Source organism: Schistocerca gregaria, chromosome 3 (assembly GCF_023897955.1).
Source record: "Schistocerca gregaria isolate iqSchGreg1 chromosome 3, iqSchGreg1.2, whole genome shotgun sequence".
Taxonomy (NCBI): domain Eukaryota; kingdom Metazoa; phylum Arthropoda; class Insecta; order Orthoptera; family Acrididae; genus Schistocerca; species Schistocerca gregaria.
Window position 1 is genome coordinate 948,992,359 of NC_064922.1, and position 25,074 is coordinate 949,017,432.

Below are 25,074 nucleotides of genomic sequence, written 5' to 3' on the forward strand. Positions count from 1 at the left end.
ATATATGCGGACGTGCATTGTCCTGTTGGAACAGCAAGTTCCCTTGCCGGTCTAGGAATGGTAGAACGATGGGTTCGATGACGGTTTGGATGTACCATGCACTATTCAGTGTCCCCTCGACGATCACCAGAGGTGTACGGCCAGTGTAGGAGATCGCTCCCCACACCATGATGCCGGGTGTTGGCCCTGTGTGCCTCGGTCATATGCAGTCCTGATTGTGGCGCTCACCTGCACGGCGCCAAACCCGCATACGACCATCATTGGCACCAAGGCAGAAGCGACTCTCATCGCTGAAGACGACACGTCTCCATTCGTCCCTCCATTCACGCCTGTCGCGACAACACTGGAGGTGGGCTGCACGATGTTGGGGCGTGAGCGGAAGACGGTCTAACGGTGTGCGGGACCGTAGCCCAGCTTCATGGAGACGGTTGCGAATGGTCCTCGCCGATACCCCAGGAGCAACAGTGTCCCTAACTTGCTGTGAAGTGGTGGTGCGGTCCCCTACGGCACTGCGTAGGATCCTACGGTCTTGGCGTGCATCCGTGCGTCACTGCGGTCCGGTCCCAGGTCGACGGGCACGTGCACCTTCCGCCGACCACTGGCGACAACATCGATGTACTGTGGAGACCTCACGCCCCACGTGTTGAGCAATTCGGCGGTACGTCCACCCGGCCTCCCGCATGCCCACTATACGCCCTCGCTCAAAGTCCGTCAACAGCACATACGGTTCACGTCCAAGCTGTCGCGGCATGCTACCAGTGTTAAAGACTGCGATGGAGCTCCGTATGCCACGGCAAACTGGCTGAAACTGACGGCGGCGGTGCACAAATGCTGCGCAGCTAGCGCCATTCGACGGCCAACACCGCGGTTCCTGGTGTGTCCGCTGTGCCGTGCGTGTGATCATTGCTTGTACAGCGCTCTCGCAGTGTCCGGAGCAAGTATGGTGGGTCTGACACACCGGTGTCAATGTGTTCTTTTTTCCATTTCCAGGAGTATATATATATATATATATATATATATATATATATATATATATATATATATATATATATATACTGCGTTTTGGTTGACAGTTTCAAAAATCAAATAACGAGGGCTGTTCGGAAAGTAAAGCCCGATCGGTCGCGAAATGAAAACCACAGTGAAAAACAAAACTTTTTATTCGCAACAGTTAGCCACACAGTTAGGAAATTGTGACCACCACTTGAGAACTTTGTGATATGTTGCCTATCAATGTAGTTGTCCACTTTTTACTAATGACAATGCTGATCACCTCACATGGAACATCAATTATAAATAAAAATGAAGCAATCAGAAGTTAATTACTGCCATGTTTAGTGGAACGTTATTTGACTCATGTTCGGAAGATACTTTCCCCCAAAAGCAGAATACCAGGTGAAAAATTTACAGGACGTGACAAAAAACATACAATTGTGAGCATACAATGCTTGTCATATGCAATTGATTTTGGTGCCAATTTCTAAAGAATAGCTGGTTTATTCATTGTGCCTCAGAAGGCAATCTCAATCTCTGTTAGTATTTTCTTTTTTTCCTTGCACTTTGTAACAATAGAAAATCAGACGCTAACACTATTTTACATTCTGTACAAAGAGACTTCAGCTGTGTATGACCACTTCAACAGAAATATTCATCTTTGGAAGATATTATTTAATAATTTCCAGTAAATTCCCACTAGTAACTAAATCATGAGCACTCTAGTCACCGCTCCGACTTAAGACATTTGTTGTGGTGTTGTACAGACTTTCCAGTACCCTCGTCACAGAAAGCATCCGCCTGTGCTGTCCGCCAATTCTCTACACTGGTCTGAATTTCGTTGTTTGTGCCAAAATGTTGTCTTCGTAGCCAACGGTTCATGTGAGCAAAGATGAAAAACGGATGGAACCGCGTAAGGGCTGTATTGTGGGGGATCAAACACTTCCCATCGAGAACGCTGCAGGAGCGTCTTCATTGCCCCTCCAGAATGTGGCTGAAAATTGTCTTGTAGAATCAAACGCATGAGTTGTGTTATGTGGGCTGCATAGCTTCAGGCGAAATCCGTCACTAGATCCACGTACTTGGTGGGAGACACTGTTGTTTCAGGCATCTCTACGTGATCACTTTGCGCTCTGAACTGAAAAGACCGACATAAAACGATCGACGGGCATACTAAAGACACTGACCAACACTCCTGTGCAAAGTTCCAACGTAGCTTTACAAAAAAAGATGGCCAGAAATCCATTAGAAAGGCAAGTAAACCATGGGAAGTAAAGGGATTAAAATCTAATGCAAGAGGAAGAATTACTCAAGATATTACATTACTTACATTCTGCAAAAAATACCGTAATCTTTTAAGGAAAGTCTTTATAATGTCAAGAAACACGCACGTCATGAAAAAAAATTAATAATCCAAGTAGTAGTTTTATAACGACACAGAATATTGTGAAATGTGGAACAGGACAATCAGTCAGTATACAAGACACCATAACTAAATTAATCATAACCAATGAAAGTAAATGAGAATGTTGTGACTGATAATTCACCAAGTTGTTAGTATTTTGACAACCACTTTCTAAATGTAGCAGCAAAAATAGGATTGAATGGTTTGGCTGAAGAAGCAAGAGACTATATCAGAAATGTCACTCCACAAAACAACAAGCAGTAGCACCGACATCCTTGAATGAAATTAACAGAAACAAAGCTCATTTGGTGTTGTCGGAATTTGAAACAGAATTGTGAACAGTACCGTATTCCCACAATACACAAATACATTCTTTGTATGAAGAACACTCACACCGTATCAGACCTTGACTGGCCCCCTATATCACCTGACTGTAATGCCATACAGCTGCAGATCCCCACCCATGGAGGTGGGTCATTTATGGGCCATGGGCAGCATGGCACTGGGCCGTGAGCTCTGATCGAGAGTCCGAGACAGGATAGAAATTATGGAGAGCTTCAGACGTTTCAGTCGTGAGTCGTCAAGGTCGACGGGTACTGAATGAAATGGTTGAAATGCTTGCCAGAACTTGTTTACATTGTAAATAAAAAACTACCAATACCGTGTGCCACCAGACGGCTGGGAGTGTACACCCCTACAGACTGTGCTACAAGGCTGGCGTGCGGTCTCCGATGGCTGCTCATGGCGTAAACACATGACTTGCCACAATCCGATCGCAAATGACCGAGTAGGTAATTTCTCGGACACAACCGTTCACAAGAATGATTCGCCTGAATTTTGCTCATTTAATATCCTGACACAGGAAGAAGGAAGGCCAGTTGGTGTTTCACATCCCGTTCAGAATTGTGGGAGACAGAGATTTACATGGTTTTCTTACTAATGGAGGGGGCGGAAGAATCGATCCCGGTATTTGCACGGAGCGACCTGGGTGGCTGCAGAAAACTGATATCTGGATTGCCGAACCGGATCTCTTGAATGGGAGTTGAGAGCATTAGCCAGTACACCACTTTGCTCAGTCCCTGAAGATATTGCGGAACTACTATTAACTAAGACCATTCACGGGCTTATAACTGCCGTAACGTAAGATTTGCGGCAGTTCCCAAAAGGTGTTGATTGATGATATTTAGTCTAATTTTAAATCACCGAGAACACACGCCACTTTTCCTGCTTAAGACTTCTTTATAGTGTTTTTGCTTAGCAGCTATCTCAGAATCATCACATCTTTGCTACCAAAGAATAAACAAAAAAATTTAAAGATATTACATCATGTTATCAGTAATGAACTATAACTATTAACGGTCTTGGCATATTCATAAAATATAAAAATTCCATTAGACTCATTACAGTCGCCTTTGCACTACTCGCCCACCAGTAACATAGTTACGACGAATTCATACATGGTGATGAAGGAATTTTCTTTAAAAAATCAGTACAACATTAACATAAAACAATGAAAAACATATTGGAATGACAAAAGATATGATACAAAATAATTGCAAAAACTTTTTACAATGTCTGGTATGATATTTGATTAATTCTTCACTGAGACAACTGCTCTAAGAATCGAGGTGGGAACCTTATAATCCGTCCTGACTTGGACACTCTGATATTTGGAGATGGTTCCTCTGTGGGATGTTGTAGTTCAGTGTCCTTGGAAAATTTTGTAAGTTCCTTCTCTGATTCCCATTTTTCTTGCAGGAGATAAGCTGGTTTCAGTCTGTCCACTGACACATTTATGTGTTTGCACTTCCTTTTAATAGTGAAATATTTTTCATGTCTTGAAATGACAGGAAAGGGACCATCATATGTAGGTTCTAATGGTTTTTCTTACCCTGTAACATCTCAGGAAGACATGCGAACAGGTTTGCAGATCTTTTGGAACAAATACTGATCTTGCTTTGCTTTGTGCAGGCCTCCTAGGTTTCAGATGAAGCATTTGCTTTTGCAAATTAGATGCAAATGAATCAAGGTCAATCTTTGTAGTGGGCTCTTCAAAAAATTCACCAGGAAGTCTTATAGCTTTTCCATATACCATCTGTGCAATGGAATGGGTCGATGTTTCTCGCACTGCAGTGAGCAACCCCAATACAACAGTGTGCAAAATTTCTGTCCAATTAGAACTGTTATGCGCCTTGATTGCAGACTTCAGAGTTCTATGTAGTCGCTCAATTTTACCATCGCATTGAGGGTGATATGGCGTTGTGTGCTGAATTTTCATTCCATTTACTGTGCCCAAATTATTAAACAACTGCGATCGAAACTGTGTTCCTTGGTCAGTGATTACCTGTGATGGTACACCAAATCTTGCAGTCCAGTGCTGGTAGAAGGCTGTTGCCACTTTTTCAGCTGAAATATCTTCAAGTGGTATGACTTCCATCCAAGATGTGAAACGGTCAATACAAGTTAAACAATAAGTCATGTCATTAGAAGGAGGAAAAGGTCCGATGAGGTCAATGTATACAACACTGCAACGTTCATCAGGTTCATCAAACTTCTCTAGTGGTGATTTTGTGTGGCGAGTGACCTTGCTTTTCTGACAACTGACACAGGATTTAGTCGGACATCACATTTGATGTTTGACCAAATGGCTCTTCTACTCAACAGTTTCACTGTTGTCTTTATACCAGGATGAGCTAAAACATGAAAATGAAGAAATATTTGATAACGAAAAGGTTGAGGAATATAAGGTCTGATATTTGCAGTGGATCAGTCACACCACAACGTTTTCCCTGATGGAAGTTGATATGACTTGAAGTTTAAGGAGTTGTTTCCTGTTCGGAGTTGCTGTAGTTCTTGATCTTGTTGCTGGTTTTTGGCAATTTCATCATAGTCCAGTATTACTACTTCATCAACTCTGGATGGGGCATCTGCAAAAATATTGTCATGGCCACTGACATGGCGAATACCGGGCGAAAATTGTGAAACGTACTGCAACTGTCTCATCTGTCGAGGAGATGCCTTATCATTGTTTTGCTTGAAAGCAAATGTGAGTGGCTTATGATCAGTGAAGATTATGAAGTCCCTTACTTCCAGTAAATGCTTAAACTTTTTTACAGAAAGGTAAATTCCCAATAATTCTCGGTCATGGGTACTATAACCCTTCTGTGATTTACTCAGTTTCTGTGAAAAGAATGCAACAGGTCTCCAATTTCCATTTTCCAGTTGCTGGAGCACAGAACCAACAGCAACATCTGATGCGTCTGTACATAATGCTAGGGGTAACTCTGAGTTTGGAAAAGCCAATGATGCAGCATTTGCTATATCTTGTTTAGATTTCTCAAACATTTTCTTTGCTTCTGGATTTGCCTATTATCCTTCTTTCTTGCTCCCTTAAGAAAGTCATGCAAAACAGCTTCAGTCTGTGCCACATCTTGAAGGTAGCGACGGTAGTAGTTGACAATGTCAAGAAATCTGCGGGGCTCATGCAGTTTGTCAGGCAAATTATACTCTACAATTGCTTGCACTTTCTCAGGTAGTGGACGGAATCGCTCTGATGTTATCCAGTACCCCAGGAATTCAATATCATTTACTCCAGAGGTGGATTTTGATATGTTGATTCTAACTCCATAATTAGACAATCGCTCCAGGACTAATTTCAGGTGTGTTCGGTGTTCTTCAATACTGGATGAGGCGATTAAAATGTCGTAGAGGTAAGGAAACACAAAATCTAGCCCAAACTTCATTAATGAATCGCTGGAAAGTTGAAGGTGCATTCCACAGGCCAAAGCTCATGACATTAAATTGATACAGTCAAAATGGTGTGATTACTTACAGCTGTTTTGTGATTATCTTCTTCAGCAATATGTATTTGATAATAGGCCTTAAAGAGATCGATTTTAGAAACATGTTTTTGCCTTGAAGAATACAATGGAATTCTTCTATTCTAGGTACAGGATAATAACGCTCTGGAATTGTTCTTTCATTTAACCGTCTATAATCTCCACACGCATGTATTGAGCCATCCTTCTTAGGTACAACATGGCGAGGACTTGCCCATGCAGATTTAGATGGTCTAATGATGAATTTAAATTCTTGTTTTGCCATCGCCATGCGCTTTGGGTCTAATTGTTTTGCCCTATAAAGCACAGGCGGGCCTTCAGTGGTAATATTGTGTTTGATATCATGTTTAATTTCGCTAGGTACCAAAGTAGGTTTAGCTATGTCTGGATACTGTAACAGTAGACCTGTGAATTTTGTGTTTTGGCTCATGGTGCTCAGGACGTTTTACTCTGAGATTGACGTAACTTTACCCTCAGCATTGAGCTTGGTTACATCATCTATTAATCTTTTATTATAGACATCTACTAATAATTGAAACTTATTAAAAAAATCGGCACCCAACATAGCTTTATTGATCTACGCAACTATAAATGGCCATTGAAATTGACGTCGCAGTCCGAGATCAGTAGTACGAAGTTCGATTCCGTATGTAGGAATTTCGGTACCATTTCCACCATACAATTTATATGGTGACTCACCATTAACATTTGCGTGAGCGGGAATTACAGAAACATCCGCCCCACTATCGACTAAAAATTGCAATCCCGTTTTTTTGTCGGTTACAAATAAGCGGGTTTTGCGGCAATGGACTTGGGCAGCAGAACTTGCCGCTAATTCAGCTCCTGGGTCGCGTTTCCCTTTTCAGTCCATCAACATGCACGTGTGCATTTTTCAGGCTTGCAGTTCTGCCCAAAGCGAAAGTGGTAATAACAGTACTTGCCCTTGGTGTTGTATTTATTTCGAGACTTACTACGACTTCTTTTACGTTGACACTCACAGCTTCTGTTACGAGAGCTGCCTCGATAACCAGTTGACAGCGCGGCCATTTGTTGCTCTAGCCCCGAAATTCATGTCATCAAGTCACTCGTTGTTATCGAAACATCCTGTTGGCTACAAGCACCACTTTTTGTGACGAACAATTCGTTACGGGGATTTATTTTTGTTATTCTATCAGCCATTATAGCCATCTTTTCGAGTCCCTCGTCACTGACAATTAAAATGTTCCTTATAGAATCCGGAAGTTTTTCTAGCCAAAGTGTCTTTAGGGCTTTTTCTGACATATCTACACCTGCCAAAGCTTGCATTTTGCGTAATAACTGACTAGGTTTTTGGTCTTCCAAATCAATTCCAGTAATTAATCTCTTAATACGCTTATCTTCACTATCTTTGAAAATATTCAATAGACGTTCCTTAGCCAACGAATATTTATTCGCATCTGTGCCGCCAAGAATGTCCCAAATATTCACGATGTATTTTGGTTCTAATTGTGACACTAGGCGGTTAAATTTAGTTTCTTCTGTAGCAATTTTGCAAATGCGGAACTGTGCTTCTACTTGATAGAACCAAATTTCGTGTTTTTCACTCCAAAAAGGCGGAATTTTGATGCTAGCCTTGTTTGCTTCAAGGCGATCTTCGGAAACGCTCCCGTTTGTCGTCATATCTTCTTATTATCACGTCGGGGTCACCAAATATAACTGCTGTAACGTAATATTTGCGGCAGTTCCCAAAAGGTGTTGCTTGACGATATTTAGTCTAATTTTAAATCACCAAGAACACCCGCCACTTTTCCTGCTTAAGACTTCTTTATTGACTTTTCGCTTAGCAGCTATCTCAGAATCATCACATCTTTGCTACCAAAGAATAATAAAAAAAATTAAGATATTACATCATTTTATCATTAATGAACTATAACTGTTAACGGTCTTGGCAACTTCATAAAATATAAAAATTCCGTTTAGACTCATCACTGTTGCCTTTACAGGCTTTTCGACTAATTATCTGTGTGAAATAGCCTTTTAAACAGTACTTTTCTCGAAAATAAGTACAAGATTAGATTGAATGTAGATAGTAATATCAGACAAAATTAACCAGTTTTAATCCAGTTACTGATTCTCTCCTGGGTGATAAACAATGTCAAATATCTTCCCAGTTCCTTTTAAAATTGACCGTTCGATTTTGAGTTTTCATCTAGTTGTGACAACTAAATGAATATAGTAAAAATGTTTTCTTTGTGAAAAACATGTAAACACAGGGTGTCCCAAAAAGAACGACTCGATTTTAACTTGTAGTAATATTGAGACAAATGGCACTAGGTAACTGAAACAGCGCTACATGTAATCGGCATAGTCTAGAGTTTGAGAAACAATCCGCTAGATGTCGCTACGAGCGCTGACCTGCAGTGTGCAGCCGGTCTTGCGCATTATGGCGTCCGCGCAACAGAAGGCGTACTGTGTTACTGAATTTAAGTGGTAGTCAATCAGTGATTGCAGTTCAGTGGGCTTTTCATATTCGATTTCGTGCTAAACCATCATCACCAAAGAACATTCGATGATGGTATAAACAGTTTGGAGAAAGAGGGTGGCTCTGTAAAGGCAAAAGTCGTGGCCGGCCACGCATTCCTGAACAAACGGTGGAACAAATCCGACGAGCATTTGAGTGGAGCCCCGGCAAGTCTACGCGTCGTGCTAGCTGAGAACTTGGCTTACCGCGCATGACAGTGTGGCATGTGCTAACGGCGGCGTTTAGCCCTCAAACCATACCGATTACAACTGGTACAAGCTCTTCGAGATACTGACAAAGTGAAGCGAGTGGACTTTAGCAATGCTGTTCTAGAGGACATGGGAGATGACACTTTTACGTCACGGTTGGTATTCAGCGATGAGGGAACTTTCCATATTAGTGGTAAGGTTCACTGTCATAATGTGCGAAAATGGGGGCTCGAAAATCCTCATGAAACAATTGAACACGACGGTGATTCACCAAAAGTGAATGTTTTTAGTTCTGTTTTTCAAAGCAAGGAATAAACTGTAACAGGACAATCATATCTTGCGATGCTACGGAACTGGTTATTCGCACAACTTGACTATGACAATTTCATCTATCTGCAAGATGGAGCACCACTGCACTGGCACAACAACGTGTCCAGTTTCTTCAATGCCGACGTGCCTCAACGTTTAATAAGGCGTACAGGACCGCGAGACTGGGCTTTACACTCTTGGCCTCCTAGGTCTTCTGACTTAACACCATGTGATTTCTTCCTGTGAAGATATGTTAAACAATGTGTTTATGTCCCTCCCTCACCTCGTGACATGCATCTACATCTACGTGATTACTCTGCCATTCACATTAAAGTGCCTAGCAGAGGGTACAATGAACCACCTTCAAGCTGTCTCTCTACTGTTCCACTCTCAAAGGGCACGCGGGAAAAACGAGCACTTAAATTTTTCTGTGTGGGCCCTGATTTCTGTTATTTTATCGCGATGATCATTTCTCCCCATAGATGAACTGGAAACCAGAATATCAGCTGCTGTAGCTTCAGTGACACACCTTACGCTCAGTTTCGGGTGAATTCGGCTATTGGCTAGATGTCGTCTGTGTGGCCAATGGAGGACATATTGAACATTTATGACGGATTTTTATAAACTTCAGTCTCTTCTGAGTAATTTAGTATGCAATTTGTTGGCGTTAAGCCGTTCTTCGTAATAAACAATTCTATTCAAAATTGGGTGATTCTTTCCTACTGGTGACTGAGAATGGTGTACTGAACAACATTTTATCAGTATTTATGTCATTTGTAATTCATTTAATAATTGTCGCCATTGCAGGTCGTATATCTTTGGGTTGGTTAGTATCTCCAAGTAAATGTGGCAAGACCTAGCTACTAATGCTTATTTTGCTTATTTTCCCATGGGCAGAAGAACAGGTGTCGAAGTGCGGATGCAAAACGATTGAAGCAGCCCTAACGGGCGTGGTCTACTTAGCGGAGCAGTACAACTACTCAGAAAACATAAGGTCGTAAAGTATGTGACATTTTTATGGCAAGACTGTGGGTGTACCACATATAAAAATACTCGCACCTATATTGTTTAGCGAGAGTAAAAGGAGGCAGATTTCAGACTACCTAACAGATCAAAACGAAAATTTCTGTCCGACACTGACAATGTTGAGTGTTTATGGAAAAAGTTCAAGGCAATCGTAAAATGTGTTTTAGACAGGTACGTGCCGAATAAAACTGTGAGGAACGAAAAAAACCCACCGTGGTTCAACAACAAAGTTATGAAACTACTGTGAAAGCAAAAAGAGCTTCACTGCAAATATAAACGCAGCCAAAACCACTCAGAAAAACAGATGCTAAACGATGTCAAAGTTAGCGTTAGGAGGGCTATGCGTGAAGCGTTCTGTGGATTCGAAAGTAAAATTCTGTGTACGGACTTCACAGCAAATCCTAGGAGATTCTGGTCTTACGTTAAATAAGTAAGTGAATCGAAACAGCATATCCAGCCACTCTGGGATGATAATTGCATTGAAACAGAGGATGACATGCGTAAAGCTAAAATACTAAACACCTTTGTCCAAAGCTGTTTCACAGAAGAAGATGGAACTGCAGTTCCTTCTCTAAAATCCTCACACGAACGAAAAAAATGGCTGACATCGAAATAAGTGTTGAAGGAATAGAAAAGCAATTGAGATTACTCAGCAGAGGAAAGTCAACTAGACCTGACGGGATGCCAATTCGATGCTACACAGAGTACGCGAAAGAACTTTCCCCCCTTCTAACACCCGTATATTGCAAATCTCTAGAAGAACGGAAGGTTCCAAAGGATTGGAAAAGAGCACAGGTAGTCCCAGTTTTGAAGAAGGGTCGTCGAGCAGATGCGCAAAACTATAGGCCCATATCTCTGACACAGATCTGTTGTAGAATTTTAGATCATGTTTTTTGCTCGCGTATCATGTCATTTCTGCAAACCCAGAATCTACTCTGTAGGAATCAACATGGATTCCGGAAACAGCAGTCATGTGAGACGTTAAAAGTAACCTCTGGCGTGCCGCAGGGAAGTGTTATGGGACCACTGATTTTCACAATATATATAAATGACCTAGTAGATAGTGTCGGAAGTTCCATGCGGCTTTTCGCAGATGATGCTGTAGTATACAGAGAAGTTTCAGCATTAGAAAATTGCAGCGAAATGCAGGAAGATCTGCAGCGGATAGGCACTTGGTGCAGGGAGTGGCAACTGACCATTAATGTAAACAGATGTAATGCATTGCGAATACATAGAAAGAAGGATCCTTTATTGTATGATTATATGATAGCAGATCAAACACTGACAGCAGTTACTTCTGTAAAATATCAAGGAGTATGCATACGGAACGATTTGAAGTGGATGATCATATAAAATTAATTGTTGGTAAGGCGGGTACCAGGTTGAGATTCATTGGGAGAGTCCTTAGAAAATGTAGTCCATCAACAAAGTAGGTGGCTTACAAAACACTCGTTCGACCTATACTTGAGTATTGCTCATCAGTGTGGGATCCGTACCAGATCGGGTTGACGGAGGAGATAGAGAAGATCCAAAGAAGAGCGGCGCGTTTCGTCACAGGGTTATTTGGTAACCGTGATAGCGTTACGGAGATGTTTAGCAAACTCGAGTGGCAGACTCTACCAGAGAGGCGCTCTGCATCGCGGTGTAACTTGCTGTCCAGGTTTCGAGAGGGTACGTTTCTGGATTAGGTATCGAATATATTGCTTGCCCCTACTTATACCTCCCGAGGAGATCACGAGTGTAAAATTAGAGAGATTTGAGCACACGGAGGCTTTCCGGCAGTCGTTCTTCCTGCAAACTATACGCGACTGGAACAGGAAAGGGAGGTAGTGACAGTGGCACGTAAAGTGTTCTCCGCCACACCCCGTTTTTTTTTTTTTTTTTTTTTTTTTTTTTTTTTTTTTTTTTTTTTTTTACAAAATAGATGGTCTGTAAAGGTATAAAGGTTGGGAACCACTGCCGTAGAGAATGTGTGGGAGCATAAGGAGCAATGTGCGAGGCATAGCCACGTACCTCCCAACAGTGTTGGTAGCTGTATGGGATACAACATGTGCGTAGCTGCAGATGGATATGCCATACGTGAAGGAATTTGGCGACTCTCTTCCTCGCCGAATGGAGGCCATTTGTGGGGGCTGTATCCGGAGTCACATAATGTGTCTCGCAGGTGACTCATCCCTTGCCCGGTGTGCTAAAGTGCCCGTCAGCTGGGAGCAGAGACGGAAGGGCTCGTGCTGCAGGCTGTGTGACGCCCCTGCCCCCCGCCCTGTTGCAGACGACGCCGACGCCGACGCCGTCGCCGACGCCCAGACACACGTGCACCTGCAGCCGGCCGACGCGGCCGACGCCCTCGGCTACGCCGCGCTGCGCGGCTCTTGCAGCCGGCGCTGCCGCCTGGGGGACGTCCGCACCTGCCGCTACCGCTTCGTCATCGAGCACTACCACACCATGAACGCGTGAGTCGCCCGCGCACCTGCCGTGCTCTGCTGCGCTCCTTACCCCGTCCGTCTCCTTCCTCACGAACTGAAGCTATGTGCCAGACCACAATATACATCTACTGTTACATACACTACTGGCCATTAAAACTGCTACGCCAAGAAGAAATGCAGATGATAAACAGGTATTCATTGGACAAATATATGATACTAGAACTCACATGTGAGTACATTTTCACGCAATTTGGGTGCGTAGATCCTGACAAATCAGTACCCAGAACAACCACATCTGGCCGTAATAACGGCCTCGATACGCCAGGACATTGAGTCAAACAGAGCTTGGATGGCGTGTACAGGTACAGCTGACCATGCAGCTTCAACACGATACCACAGTTCATCACGAGTAGTGACTGGCGTATTGTGACGAGCCAGTTGCTCGCCCACCATTGACCAGACGTTTTCAGTTGGTGAGAGATCTGGAGAGTGTCCTGGCCAGGTCAGCAGTCGAACATTTTCTCTATCCAGAAAGGCCCGTACAAGACCTGCAACAAGAGGTCGTGCATTATCCTGCTGAAAGGTAGGATTCCGCAAGGATCGAATGAAGGGTAGAGCCACGCGTCGTAACATATCTAAATTCTAACGTCCATTGTTCGATGCGAACAACAGGTGACCGAGACGTGTAACCAGTGGCACCCCATACCATCACGCCGGGTGATACGCCAGTATCGCGATCACGAATAGACGTTTCGAATATGCGTTCACGGCGATGTCGCCAAACACGGATGCGACCATCATAATGCTGTAAACAGAACCTGGATTCATCCGAAAAAATAACTTTTCCCATTCGTGCACCCAGGTTCGTCGTTGAGTGCTCCTGTCTGTGATGCAGCGTCAAGCATAACTGCAGCCGTGGTCTCCTAGCTGATAGTCCATGCTGCTGCAGACTTCATCGAACTGTTCGTGCAGATGGTTGTTGTCTTGCAAACGTCGCCATCTGTTGACTCATGGATCGAGACGTGGCTGCAAGACCCGTTACAGCCATGCAGATAAGATGCCTGTCATCTCGACTGTTAGTGATAGCAGGCCGTTGAGATCTAGCACGGCGTTCCGTATTACCCTCCTGAACCCACCGATTCCATGTTCTGGTAACAGTCATTGGACCTCGACCAACGCGAACAGCAATGTCGCGATACGATAAACCGCAATCGCGATAGGCTACAATCCGACCTTTAACAAAGTCGGAAACGTGATGGTACGCATTTCTCCTCCTTACACGAGGCATCACAACAACGTTTCAGCAGGCAACGCCGGTCAACTGCTCTTTGTGTATGTGAAATCAGTGGGAAACTTTCCTCATGTCGGGACGTTGTAGGTGTCGCCACCGGCGCCATCCTCGGGTCAATGCTCTGAAAAGCTAATCATTTGCATATCGCAGCACCTTCTTCCTGTCGGTTAAATTTCGCGTCTGTAGCACGTCATCTTCGTGGTGTAGCGATTTTAATGGTCAGTAGTGTATACCAGAAAACACTGTCTAAAAGTGATGGGTACATATTCATTCAGATACTAACACTGTCTAAAAGTGATGGGTACATATTCATTCAGATACTGACTGTCAACAGCATCAATGTACCTGGAGAACTGTACGGTAAACACGATATACACTCCTGGAAATTGAAATAAGAACACCGTGAATTCATTGTCCCAGGAAGGGGAAACTTTATTGACACATTCCTGGGGTCAGATACATCACATGATCACACTGACAGAAACACAGGCATATAGACACAGGCAACAGAGCATGCACAATGTCGGTACTAGTACAGTGTATATCCACCTTTCGCAGCAATGCAGGCTGCTGTTCTCCCATGGAGACGATCGTAGAGATGCTGGATGCAGTCCTGTGGAACGGCTTGCCATGCCATTTCCACCTGGCGCCTCAGTTGGACCAGCGTTCTTGCATGACGTGCAGACCGCGTGAGACGACGCTTCATCCAGTCCCAAACATGCTCAATGGGGGACAGATCCGGAGATCTTGCTGGCCAGGGTAGTTGACTTACACCTTCTAGAGCACGTTGGGTGGCACGGGATACATGCGGACGTGCATTGTCCTGTTGGAACAGCAAGTTCCCTTGCCGGTCTAGGAATGGTAGAACGATGGGTTCGATGACGGTTTGCATGTACCGTGCACTATTCAGTGTCCCCTCGACGATCACCAGAGGTGTACGGCCAGAGTAGGAGATCGCTCCCCACACCATGATACCGGGTGTTGACCCTGTGTGGCTCGGTCGTATGCAGTCCTGATTGTGGCGCTCACCTGCACGGCGCCAAACACGCATACGACCATCATTGGCACCAAGGCAGAAGCGACTCTCATCGCTGAAGACGACACGTCTCCATTCGTCCCTCCATTCACGCCTGTAGCGACACCACTGGAGGCGGGCTGCACGATGTTGGGGCGTGAGCGGAAGACGGCCTAACGGTGTGCGGGACCGTAGCCCAGCTTCATGGAGACGGTTGCGAATGGTCCTCTCCGATACCCCAGGAGCAACAGTGTCCCTAATTTGCTGGGAAGTGGCGGTGCGGTCCCCTACTGCACTGCGTAGGATCCTACGGTCTTGGCGAGCATCCGTGCGTCGCTGCGGTCCGGTCCCAGGTCGACGGGCACGTGCACCTTCCGCCGACCACTGGGGACAACATCGATGTACTGTGGAGACCTCACGCCCCACGTGTTGAGCAATTCGGCGGTACGTCCACCCGACCTCCCGCATGCCCACTATACACCCTCGCTCAAAGTCCGTCAACTGCACATACGGTTCACGTCCACGCTGTCGCGGCATGCTACCAGTGTTAAAGACTGCGATGGAGCTCCGTATGCCACGGCAAACTGACTGACACTGACGACGGCGGTGCACAAATGCTGCGCAACTAGCGCCATTCGACGGCCAACACCGCGGTTCCTGGTGTGTCCGCTGTGCCGTGCGTGTGATCATTGCTTGTACAGCCCTCTAGCAGTGTCCGGAGCAAGTATGGTGGGTCTGACACACCGGTGTCAATGTGTTCTTTTTTCCATTTCCAGGAGTGTACTTATTCGAAACTAGTTTCGATCAATGATCTTTGATCATCTTCACAGTGGAGAATGAACACTTGTGCTCTAAGCTACTAGATATTGGTGTGCCTGACAAATGATGCTGTACACTTACTACTGTTACATGGTTTCATGTCATCAATGTTTTCTTCTTGCTTAAGCCGGTATTATGGCGTGAAGTATCTGTTTGTGGCATCACGGTTGCACAACTGACAGAGCATGTCCACGTTGTGTAGCAATTCTCCGAAAGGACCATACTGCCACTCGGTAGTCCACAATTTGACCCCTTTCAAACTCGTTCAGTTGGCTGTAGGAAGCTTGAATGTGTGTCCATGACGTGGTTGCCCGCTTGCTTCACAGTGTTTGCATCACACTCTTGCATCGCACCGAGCCTTCTGGTCGAGAGCGTTCCCTACTAAAGGGCAGACACAGATGGCGCTCTGGTAGCGACGCCACTATGCGGTCTCTTGGCGGACGACGTTGAAACTGTTATCACTACATCTATTATCCTCCAGGTGGCATACGCTGTCACCAAATCGAAATTGACGTAGAGCTTCCAAAAGTACTAATTTTTTCCCGGGCGTCCTTTATATGAGCTTCAACCACGTAAATTAACATATCATTATATCCAAGTTATGATGACTTATATATAATACTACATGGCACCATTTGACATTACAGATATCGAACATGCCAAACATAAGTTAAAGTGAACTTGCTGTTTACACTTCCATGCAACTTACCTCTGCATATGACGTCAGTAGTAACTAGCGCCCACTATATTGCTGCCATTTGTGTTATACATTTTAAGAAAATTATTTAAAAGATAAAATGTAATGAAAATACATAAAATTACAATGATCCCTTTAGCTACTGAAATATAACCACTAATCCGGTTAAAACAAGAGAAAGAATCCACATGCAGGTTGACAAATTACGATTCTAGTAACATTTTCTACTTTTCTTATTTATTATTTTGAGCTTTTCCTCGTTACAGAGGCTTATCTCCAATTTACTTGGAAGTTACAATACAAACAATAAACGTTCTTAAACTATATTTTCAAAATGTTCCTCCAGGTGTTTCGATCTCGTGTGTCCTCTTCCTCTGCGCCCGTTCTGCTCATTGTGTCCTGTACATTCTGGAGCCAGGTGGTCATAGGTCGTCCTCTTCTTCTTCTCACCTCCGGATCCCACTCCAGTATCAATTTTGGTGTTCTGGTTTTCTCCATTCGTCGTACATGCTCGTACCACTGTAATTTCTTCCTATCCATTACGTCATATATTCTTTCTTTTATTCCCATTCTCCTTATTATTTCGGTGTTCCTTATCTTTTCTTTCCTGGAGATTCTTGCCGGTCTTCTCCAGAAGTCCATCTCCAGAGCTTGTAAGTTTTTAGTGTGCTTCATGTTAATTGTCCAGGTCTCCATTCCATACAGAACCACACTCTCTAATATGGATTTGTATATTAATTTCTTAGTTCTGCTCATTACATTCCTCCTCCATAAGACTGAGTTAAGCATCCCAATGACCCTCCGTCCGCTACTAATTCTTTTATTGATTTCTGACTCTGATTTTTCCTCGATTTCTAAAATGGATCCCAAATAACAGAAAGTGTTAATCTTTTTGATTTTCTTTCCTTCAATGTATAGCTCATCTGAATCATTTGTCAAGTATTCTGTTTTTTGGTAATTAATCTTCAAACCCCAAGTTTTGTTTGCTACTGCTAATAGATTGCACCTATAGTTAGCATCCTCCCCATGTTGTGCTACGACTACTTGATCATCAGCAAATAATAAATGGTGTAGATAAACTCCATCTCTTATTTCTAATCCCACACTATTACATTTACGAGACCATGTTCTAAGGCTAATATCTATATAGATTTTAAATAATAATGGTGACATGGGACAGCCCTGAAAATGCCTTTGCTTGTTCTAAATTTCTGTGAAAGTTTATTACCAACTTTCACTTGGCAAATGTTATCTTTATACATCTGTTGTATTATTTTAATCAAGGAAGGGTTTATCTTTGCCATATGTAGTGCTCTCGAAATTAATTTTCTTGGAACAGTATCATACGCTTTTTGTAGATCTATGAGAATTAATCCTATATTTTTTGATGTTTCCCTATGTTTCTCCAAAATCTGTCGTAAAGTGAAAATATGGTCTACACATGATCTCCCAGCCGTGAATCCACATTGTTCTTCTTGGGTTCTAAATTTTTTTTCCAGTTTGTTTTTAATTACTTTCGCAAAAATTCTCATTAATGTGTTTGTAACACAAATTCCTCGATAGTTTGAACAAATTTTGCGACCTCCTTTCTTAAATATTGTATTAATGTAACCTAGCTTCATCTCGTTGGGTACTGAATCACTATGTCTCATTTTGTTGAAGAGCTGTGTTATCAGTTTCACAATTTTGTCACCACCATATTTCAGACACTTCAGATTGATATTGCCTGGTCCAGGTGATTTACCATTCTTCCCTGTTCTCAACGCCTGAAGTACTTCACTTTCTAAAATTTGGATCTCATCATCTTCATGTCCTTTTTCTTCCACTGTTCCTTCTTCTAGATATTCTTCTCTGTCCTCATTTAATAATTCTTGGAAATACTCTACCCATTCCTTTTGTGTTATCAGTTGGAGATTAGTTTTGCTTTCTGTATCCTGTCGAAGCCCTTTTAATACTGACCATGCTTCTTTCGCTTTCCCAAATCCTAATTTGCTGTTAACCTTGGCACATGTTCTTTCCCATGCTTCATTTTTTGCCATCCTCATTTTTTCATCACTTCATTCTTCTTTTCCTTGTATATTGATCTTGTTTCTTCTGATTTATCATTCAACCACTGAAGGAACACATTTCTTTTTTCTCTAATGGGGACCTCTAGCTCCTCTGACCACCACTCTGCTCCACAGTCGTGGTTGCTCTCTTTTTTACCCAACACCTCTGTTGCTATGATTTTCACGTTAGCTTTTATATAGTCATATATTTCCTCTGTACTTCCTTCAAATGACTCAACCTGTTTCCTTTAAATCCTGGCCACAAAGAGTGTCTTTCGTCTTGCAGGCTGTCAAAATTAAAAGCTAAATTTTCATCTTTCTCAGTCTGGTTCGTTTTATTTATGTTTCTTGTATCATTCCTTGCATTCTTCCATGGCCAGAAAGACTTCATTTTTACTAGATAGTGGTCTGATCCACACTGGGCTCCTCTATAAGATCTGATGTCTACTGCCTTGAAACTACTTGTTTGCCTAATGATAATACAGGGTGATTAAAAAAGAATACCACAACTTTAAAAATGTGTATTTCATGAAAGAAACATAATATAACCTTCTGTTATACATCATTACAAAGAGTATTTAAAAAGGTTTTTTTCACTCAAAAACAAGTTCAGAGATGTTCAATATGGCCCCCTCCAGACACTCGAGCAATATCAACCCGATACTCCAACTCGTTCCACACTCTCTGTAGCATATCAGGCGTAACAGTTTGGATAGCTGCTGTTATTTCTCGTTTCAAATCATCAATGGTGGCTGGGACAGGTGGCCGAAACACCATATCCTTAACATACCCCCATAAGAAAAATTCGCGGGGGTAAGATCAGGGCTTCTTGGAGGCCAGTGATGAAGTGCTCTGTCACGGGCTACCTGGCGGCCGATCCATCGCCTCGGGTAGTTGACATTCAGGTAGTTACGGACAGATAAATGTCAATGTGGTGGCTCTCCATACAGTTGATTGTGGAATTTGCAGCTCTCTGCTAGCTCTGCGAGTCGATTTTCCTTCCCTGCGAACAATTGCTTGCTGGATGCGTGCTACATTTTCATCACTCGTTCTCGGCCGTCCAGAACTTTTCCCTTTGCACAAACACCCATTCTCTGTAAACTGTTTATACCAGCATTTAATACACCACCTATCAGGAGGTTTAACACCATACTTCGCTCGAAATGCACGCTGAACAACAGTCATCGATTCACTTCTACATCTACATCTACATCCATACTCCGCAAGCCACCTGACGGTGTGTGGCGGAGGGTACCCGGAGTAACTCTATCGGTTCTCCCTTCTATTCCAGGCTCGTATTGTACGTGGAAAGAAGGATTGACGGTATGCTTCTGTGTGGGCTCTAATCTCTCTGATTTTATCCTCATTGTCTCTTCGCGAGATATACGTAGGAGGGAGCAATATACTGCTTGACTCTTCGGTGAAGGTATGTTCTCGAAACTTTAACAAAAGCCCGTACCGAGCTACTGAGCGTCTCTCCTGCAGAGTCTTCCACTGGAGTTTATCTATCATCTCCGTAACGCTTTCGCAATTACTAAATGATCCTGTAACGAAGCGCGCTGCTCTCCGTTGGATCTTCTCTATCTCTTCTATCAACCCTATCTGGTGCGGATGCCACACTGCTGAGCAGTATTCAATCATTGGGCGAACAAGCGTACTGTAACCTACTTCTTTTGTTGTCGGATTGCATTTCCTTAGGATTCTTCCAATGAATCTCAGTCTGGCATCTGCTTTACCGACGATCAACTTTATATGATCATTCCATTTTAAATCACTCCTAATCCGTACTCCCAGATAATTTATGGAATTAACTGCTTCCAGTTGCTGACCTGCTATTTTGTAGCTAAATGATAAGGGACCTATCTTTCTATGTATTCGCATCACATTACACTTGTCTACATTGGGATTCAATTGCCATTCCGTGCACCATGCGTCAATTCGCTGCAGATCCTCCTGCATTTCAGTACAATTTTCCATTGTTGCAACCTCTCGATACACCACAGCATCATCCGCAAAAAGCCTCAGTGAACTTCCGATGTCATCCACCAGGTCATTTATGTATATTGTGAATAGCAACGGTCCTATGACACTCCCCTGCGGCACACCTGAAATCACTCTTACTTCGGAAGACTTCTCTCCATTGAGAATGACATGCTGCGTTCTGTTATCTAGGAACTCCTCAATCCAATCACACAATTGATCTGATAGTCCGTATGCTCTTACTTTGTTCATTAAACGACTGTGGGGAACTGTGTCAAACGCCTTGCGGAAGTCAAGAAACACGGCATCTACCTGTGAACCCGTGTCTAAGGCCCTCCGAGTCTCGTGGACGAATAGCGCGAGCTGGGTTTCACACGACCGTCTTTTTCGAAACCCATGCTGATTCCTACAGAGTAGATTTCTAGTCTCCAGAAAAGACATTATACTCGAACATAATACGTGTTCCAAAATTCTACGACTGATCGACGTTAGAGATATAGGTCTATAGTTCTGCACATCTGTTCGACGTCCCTTCTTGAAAACGGGGATGACCTGTGCCCTTTTCCAATCCTTTGGAACGCTTCGCTCTTCTAGACACCTACGGTACACCGCTGCAAGAAGGGGGACAAGTTCCTTCGCGTACTCTGTGTAAAATCGAACTGGTATCCCATCAGGACCAGCGGCCTTTCCTCTTTTGAGCGATTTTAATTGTTTCTCTATCCCTCTGTCGTCTAGTTCGATATCTACCATTTTGTCAACTGTGCGACAATCTAGAGAAGGAAGCACAGTGCAGTCTTCCTCTGTGTAACAGCTTTGGAAGAAGACATTTAGTATTTCGGCCTTTAGTCTGTCATCCTCTGTTTCAATACCATTTTGGTCACAGAGTGTCTGGACATTTTGTTTTGATCCACCTACCGCTTTGACATAGGACCAAAATTTCTTAGGATTTTCTGCCAAGTCAGTACATAGAACTTTACTTTCGAATTCATTGAAAGCCTCTCGCATAGCCCTCCTCACACTGCATTTCGCTTCGCGTAATTTTTGTTTGTCTGCAAGACTTTGGCTATGTTTATGTTTGCTGTGAAGTTCCCTTTGCTTCCGCAGCAGTTTTCTAACTCGGTTGTTGTACCACGGTGGCTCTTTTCCATCTCTTACGATCTTGCTTGGCACATACTCATCTAACGCATATTGTACCATGGTTTTGAACTTTGTCCACTGATCCTCAACACTATCTGCACTTGAGACAAAACTTTTGTGTTGAGCCGTCAGGTACTCTGTAATCTGCTTTTTGTCACTTTTGCTAAACAGAAAAATCTTCCTACCTTTTTTAATATTTCTATTTACGGCTGAAATCATCGATGCAGTAACCGCTTTATGATCGCTGATTCCCTGTTCTGCATTAACTGATTCAAATAGTTCGGGTCTGTTTGTCACCAGAAGGTCTAATATGTTATCGCCACGAGTCGGTTTTCTGTTTAACTGCTCAAGGTAGTTTTCAGATAAAGCACTTAAAAATATTTCACTGGATTCTTTGTCTCTGCCACCCGTTATGAACGTTTGAGTCTCCCAGTCTATATCCGGCAAATTAAAATCTCCACCCAGAACTATAACATGGTGGGGAAATCTACTTGAAATATTTTCCAAATTATTCTTCAGGTGCTGAGCCACAACAGCTGCTGAGCCCGGGGGCCTATAGAGACATCCAATTACCATGTCTGAGCCTGCTTTAACCGTGACCTTCACCCAAATCATTTCACAATTCGAATCTCCGTCAATTTCCTTCGATACTATTGCACTTCTTATAGCTATAAACACGCCTCCCCCTTCACTGTCCAGCCTATCTCTGCGGTATACATTCCAATCCGAGTTTAGGATTTCATTACTGTTTACGTCTGGTTTCAGCCAACTTTCTGTTCCTAGTACTATATGGGCGTTGTGACCGTTTATTAATAAGAGCAGTTCTGGGACCTTTCTATAGACGCTCCTGCAGTTTACTATTAGCACATTAATATTGTTATTCCTTGTTGCATTTGCCTACTCCTGCCTTGGCGCGTCTCAGGAGGCGTCTTGTCGGGCCTAGGGAGGGAATTCTCTAACCTAAAAAAAAACCATGTGCACTCCACACGTACTCCGCTACCCTCGTAGCCGCTTCCGGCGTGTAGTGCACGCCTGACCTATTCAGGGGGACCCTACATTTCTCCACCCGATAGCGGAGGTCGAGAAATTTGCACCCCAGCTCTCCGCCGAATCGTCTGAGCCTCTGGTTTAAGCCTTCCACTCGGCTCCAAACCAGAGGACCGCGATCGGTTCTGGGAACGATACTACAAATAGTTAGCTCTGATTCCACCCCGCGAGCGAGGCTTTCCGCCTTCACCAACTCCGCCAACCGCCTGTACGAACTGAGGATGACCTCTGAACCCAGACGGCAGGAGTCATTGGTGCCGACATGAGCAACAATTTGCAGTCGGGTGCACCCAGTGGTCTCTATCGCCGCCGGTAGGGCCTCCTCCACATCTCGGATGAGACCCCCCGGCAAGCAGACAGAGTGAACACTGGCCTTCTTCCCCGACCTTTCCGCTATTTCCCTAAGAGGCTCCATCACCCGCCTAACGTTGGAGCTCCCAATAACTAATAAACCCCTCCCCCCTTGTGCCTGCTCGGACCTTGCTGAAGGAGCGGCCACATGTCCACTCACAGGCAGAGCGGGCGATGCCACACGGCCAGCCTCCACATTGACTCTCCGCCTCGTGCGCCGCGAACGCCGCTGAACCCGCCACTCCCCTTGGGGAGAGGGTGGCCCAACCGCGCCCGGTACCCGCGAAGATGTCTCGACAGCAGGGACAGTGGGTGAAGCATGTAACACCTGGGGTGTACCTTGCGACGCACCAGACTCCCCACTGCCGCTACACTCCGAGGCAGCAGTCTGAAGACGGCTGACCGCGGTCATCAACATGCTCAGCTGTTCGCGGAGAGTGGCCAGCTCCTCCTGCGTCCGTACACAGCAGCCACGCATCCTATCCATCCTAAGAAATCAATTTACTATAGAGTGTTAATCAACTTTTAACTAGACTGCTAATTCACTAAAGGCCATTGATTATTGACTAAACTGTGATTGCTAACAACTTCTTGTAGAAAACAAGGAAAATAGCACTACCTGTCTCTGGACTGTATTCAAAACAAACACTAGCACTACTAGCACTATGGCTGACTAAAGGGACTCTCTCGGACTGTATTCAAAACAAACACGAGATCTACGGAAAACTTAATAGCACTCGACTATTAAAGCTTCCTAAAAGCAAAAACACGCAGAAGAAGAAGTGACAAGTAAGAAAAATACAGTTAATACTTAAATTAAGGTAGCTCGCTGCACAGCAGACGTGAAGCAGACGGCGGTTAGGTCGACACTGCCGTACTCAATAACACAAAAAGCTTTCTGTTGAGCGGTCGCCATCTTAGCATCAACTGACGCTGACGCCTAGTCAACAGCGCCTCAAGCGAACAAATGTACAACTAAATGAAACTTTATAGCTCCCTTAATTTGCTGACAGATAGTGCTTAGCTCTGCCTTTTGGCGTTGCAGAGTTTTAAATTCCTAAAGTTGTGGTATTCTTTTTGAATCACCCAGTGTAATCTATTATAGAACGAAGTTCTTTAGTTTTCTGTTGCCAAGTATATTTATGAGTGTCCTTAAGTTTGAAAAATGTGTTGGTAATTTTTAGATCAAATTGTTCACAAGTTGCAATCAATCGTTCCCCGTTGTCATTATATTCGTGCTCTCCATGTTTTCCGACTATTCTACAGGATTCTCTAATTCCTACCCTTCCATTCAGATCTCCCACAATAATCAGTTCCTTTCTTCTTGGGATTTTTTCAATAGTCTCCCTGAGGGTGTCCCAGAATGTATCTTTCTCCTCTATTGTGTCGTTCGTGGGTGCATATACGCCAATAATCACAACTTCCCTAGAAATAATGTCATTTGAACAGTTATAATACGTTGATTGATGAATGTCCAATTTGTGATTCTTTCTTTCCATGATTTCTTTATCAAAATGGAGACTCCTTCTTTGGCTCTTACTGCTTTTGATACCCTACTCCAGATATGTACATAATTATCCAGTTCTTCTTCTCCTTGGCCTTTCTTCTTTGTTTCAGAGAGTACGACAACATCCATGTTGAACATGTCAAGTTCTGCAGGTAGTAAATTTATTTTAGTGGAAATACCTTGCACATTCCAGCATCCAAACATCATTTTCCATTTCTCATTGCCAGTTCGTCGTCCAAAGTTCCAATTTTTCCGAGGCATATTATTATTTTTTTTAGCATTTTTATGTTTTTATGTGAGTGAGGAGCTGGTCCACTGCACAACCCCACAACCCGGAGGATCAGGTAATTTTTACTCAAGGTTTTCTTTCTTTAGCCTTTGATTAAATGAAGTTATCGTCTCTTTTTCAGAGGAAAGGAAACTTTTCACTTGGCAGTTACATCACTAATAGTCAACTTATGCAGCTTTAGAAGGG

The 25,074-nt window shown here is 43.6% G+C and overlaps 1 protein-coding gene across 1 annotated transcript in view; it reads left to right on the forward strand.

Moving 5' to 3' along the window:
- The window catches only part of LOC126355722 (uncharacterized), a 169,776-nt gene that overhangs the window by 19,547 nt on the left and 125,155 nt on the right, over nucleotides 1-25,074 (forward strand). The window contains exon 2 of the mRNA XM_050006089.1: nucleotides 12,554-12,734. Within this exon, the coding sequence (XP_049862046.1) occupies nucleotides 12,554-12,734 (181 nt within the window). The remainder of the gene's footprint in view (nucleotides 1-12,553; nucleotides 12,735-25,074) is intronic.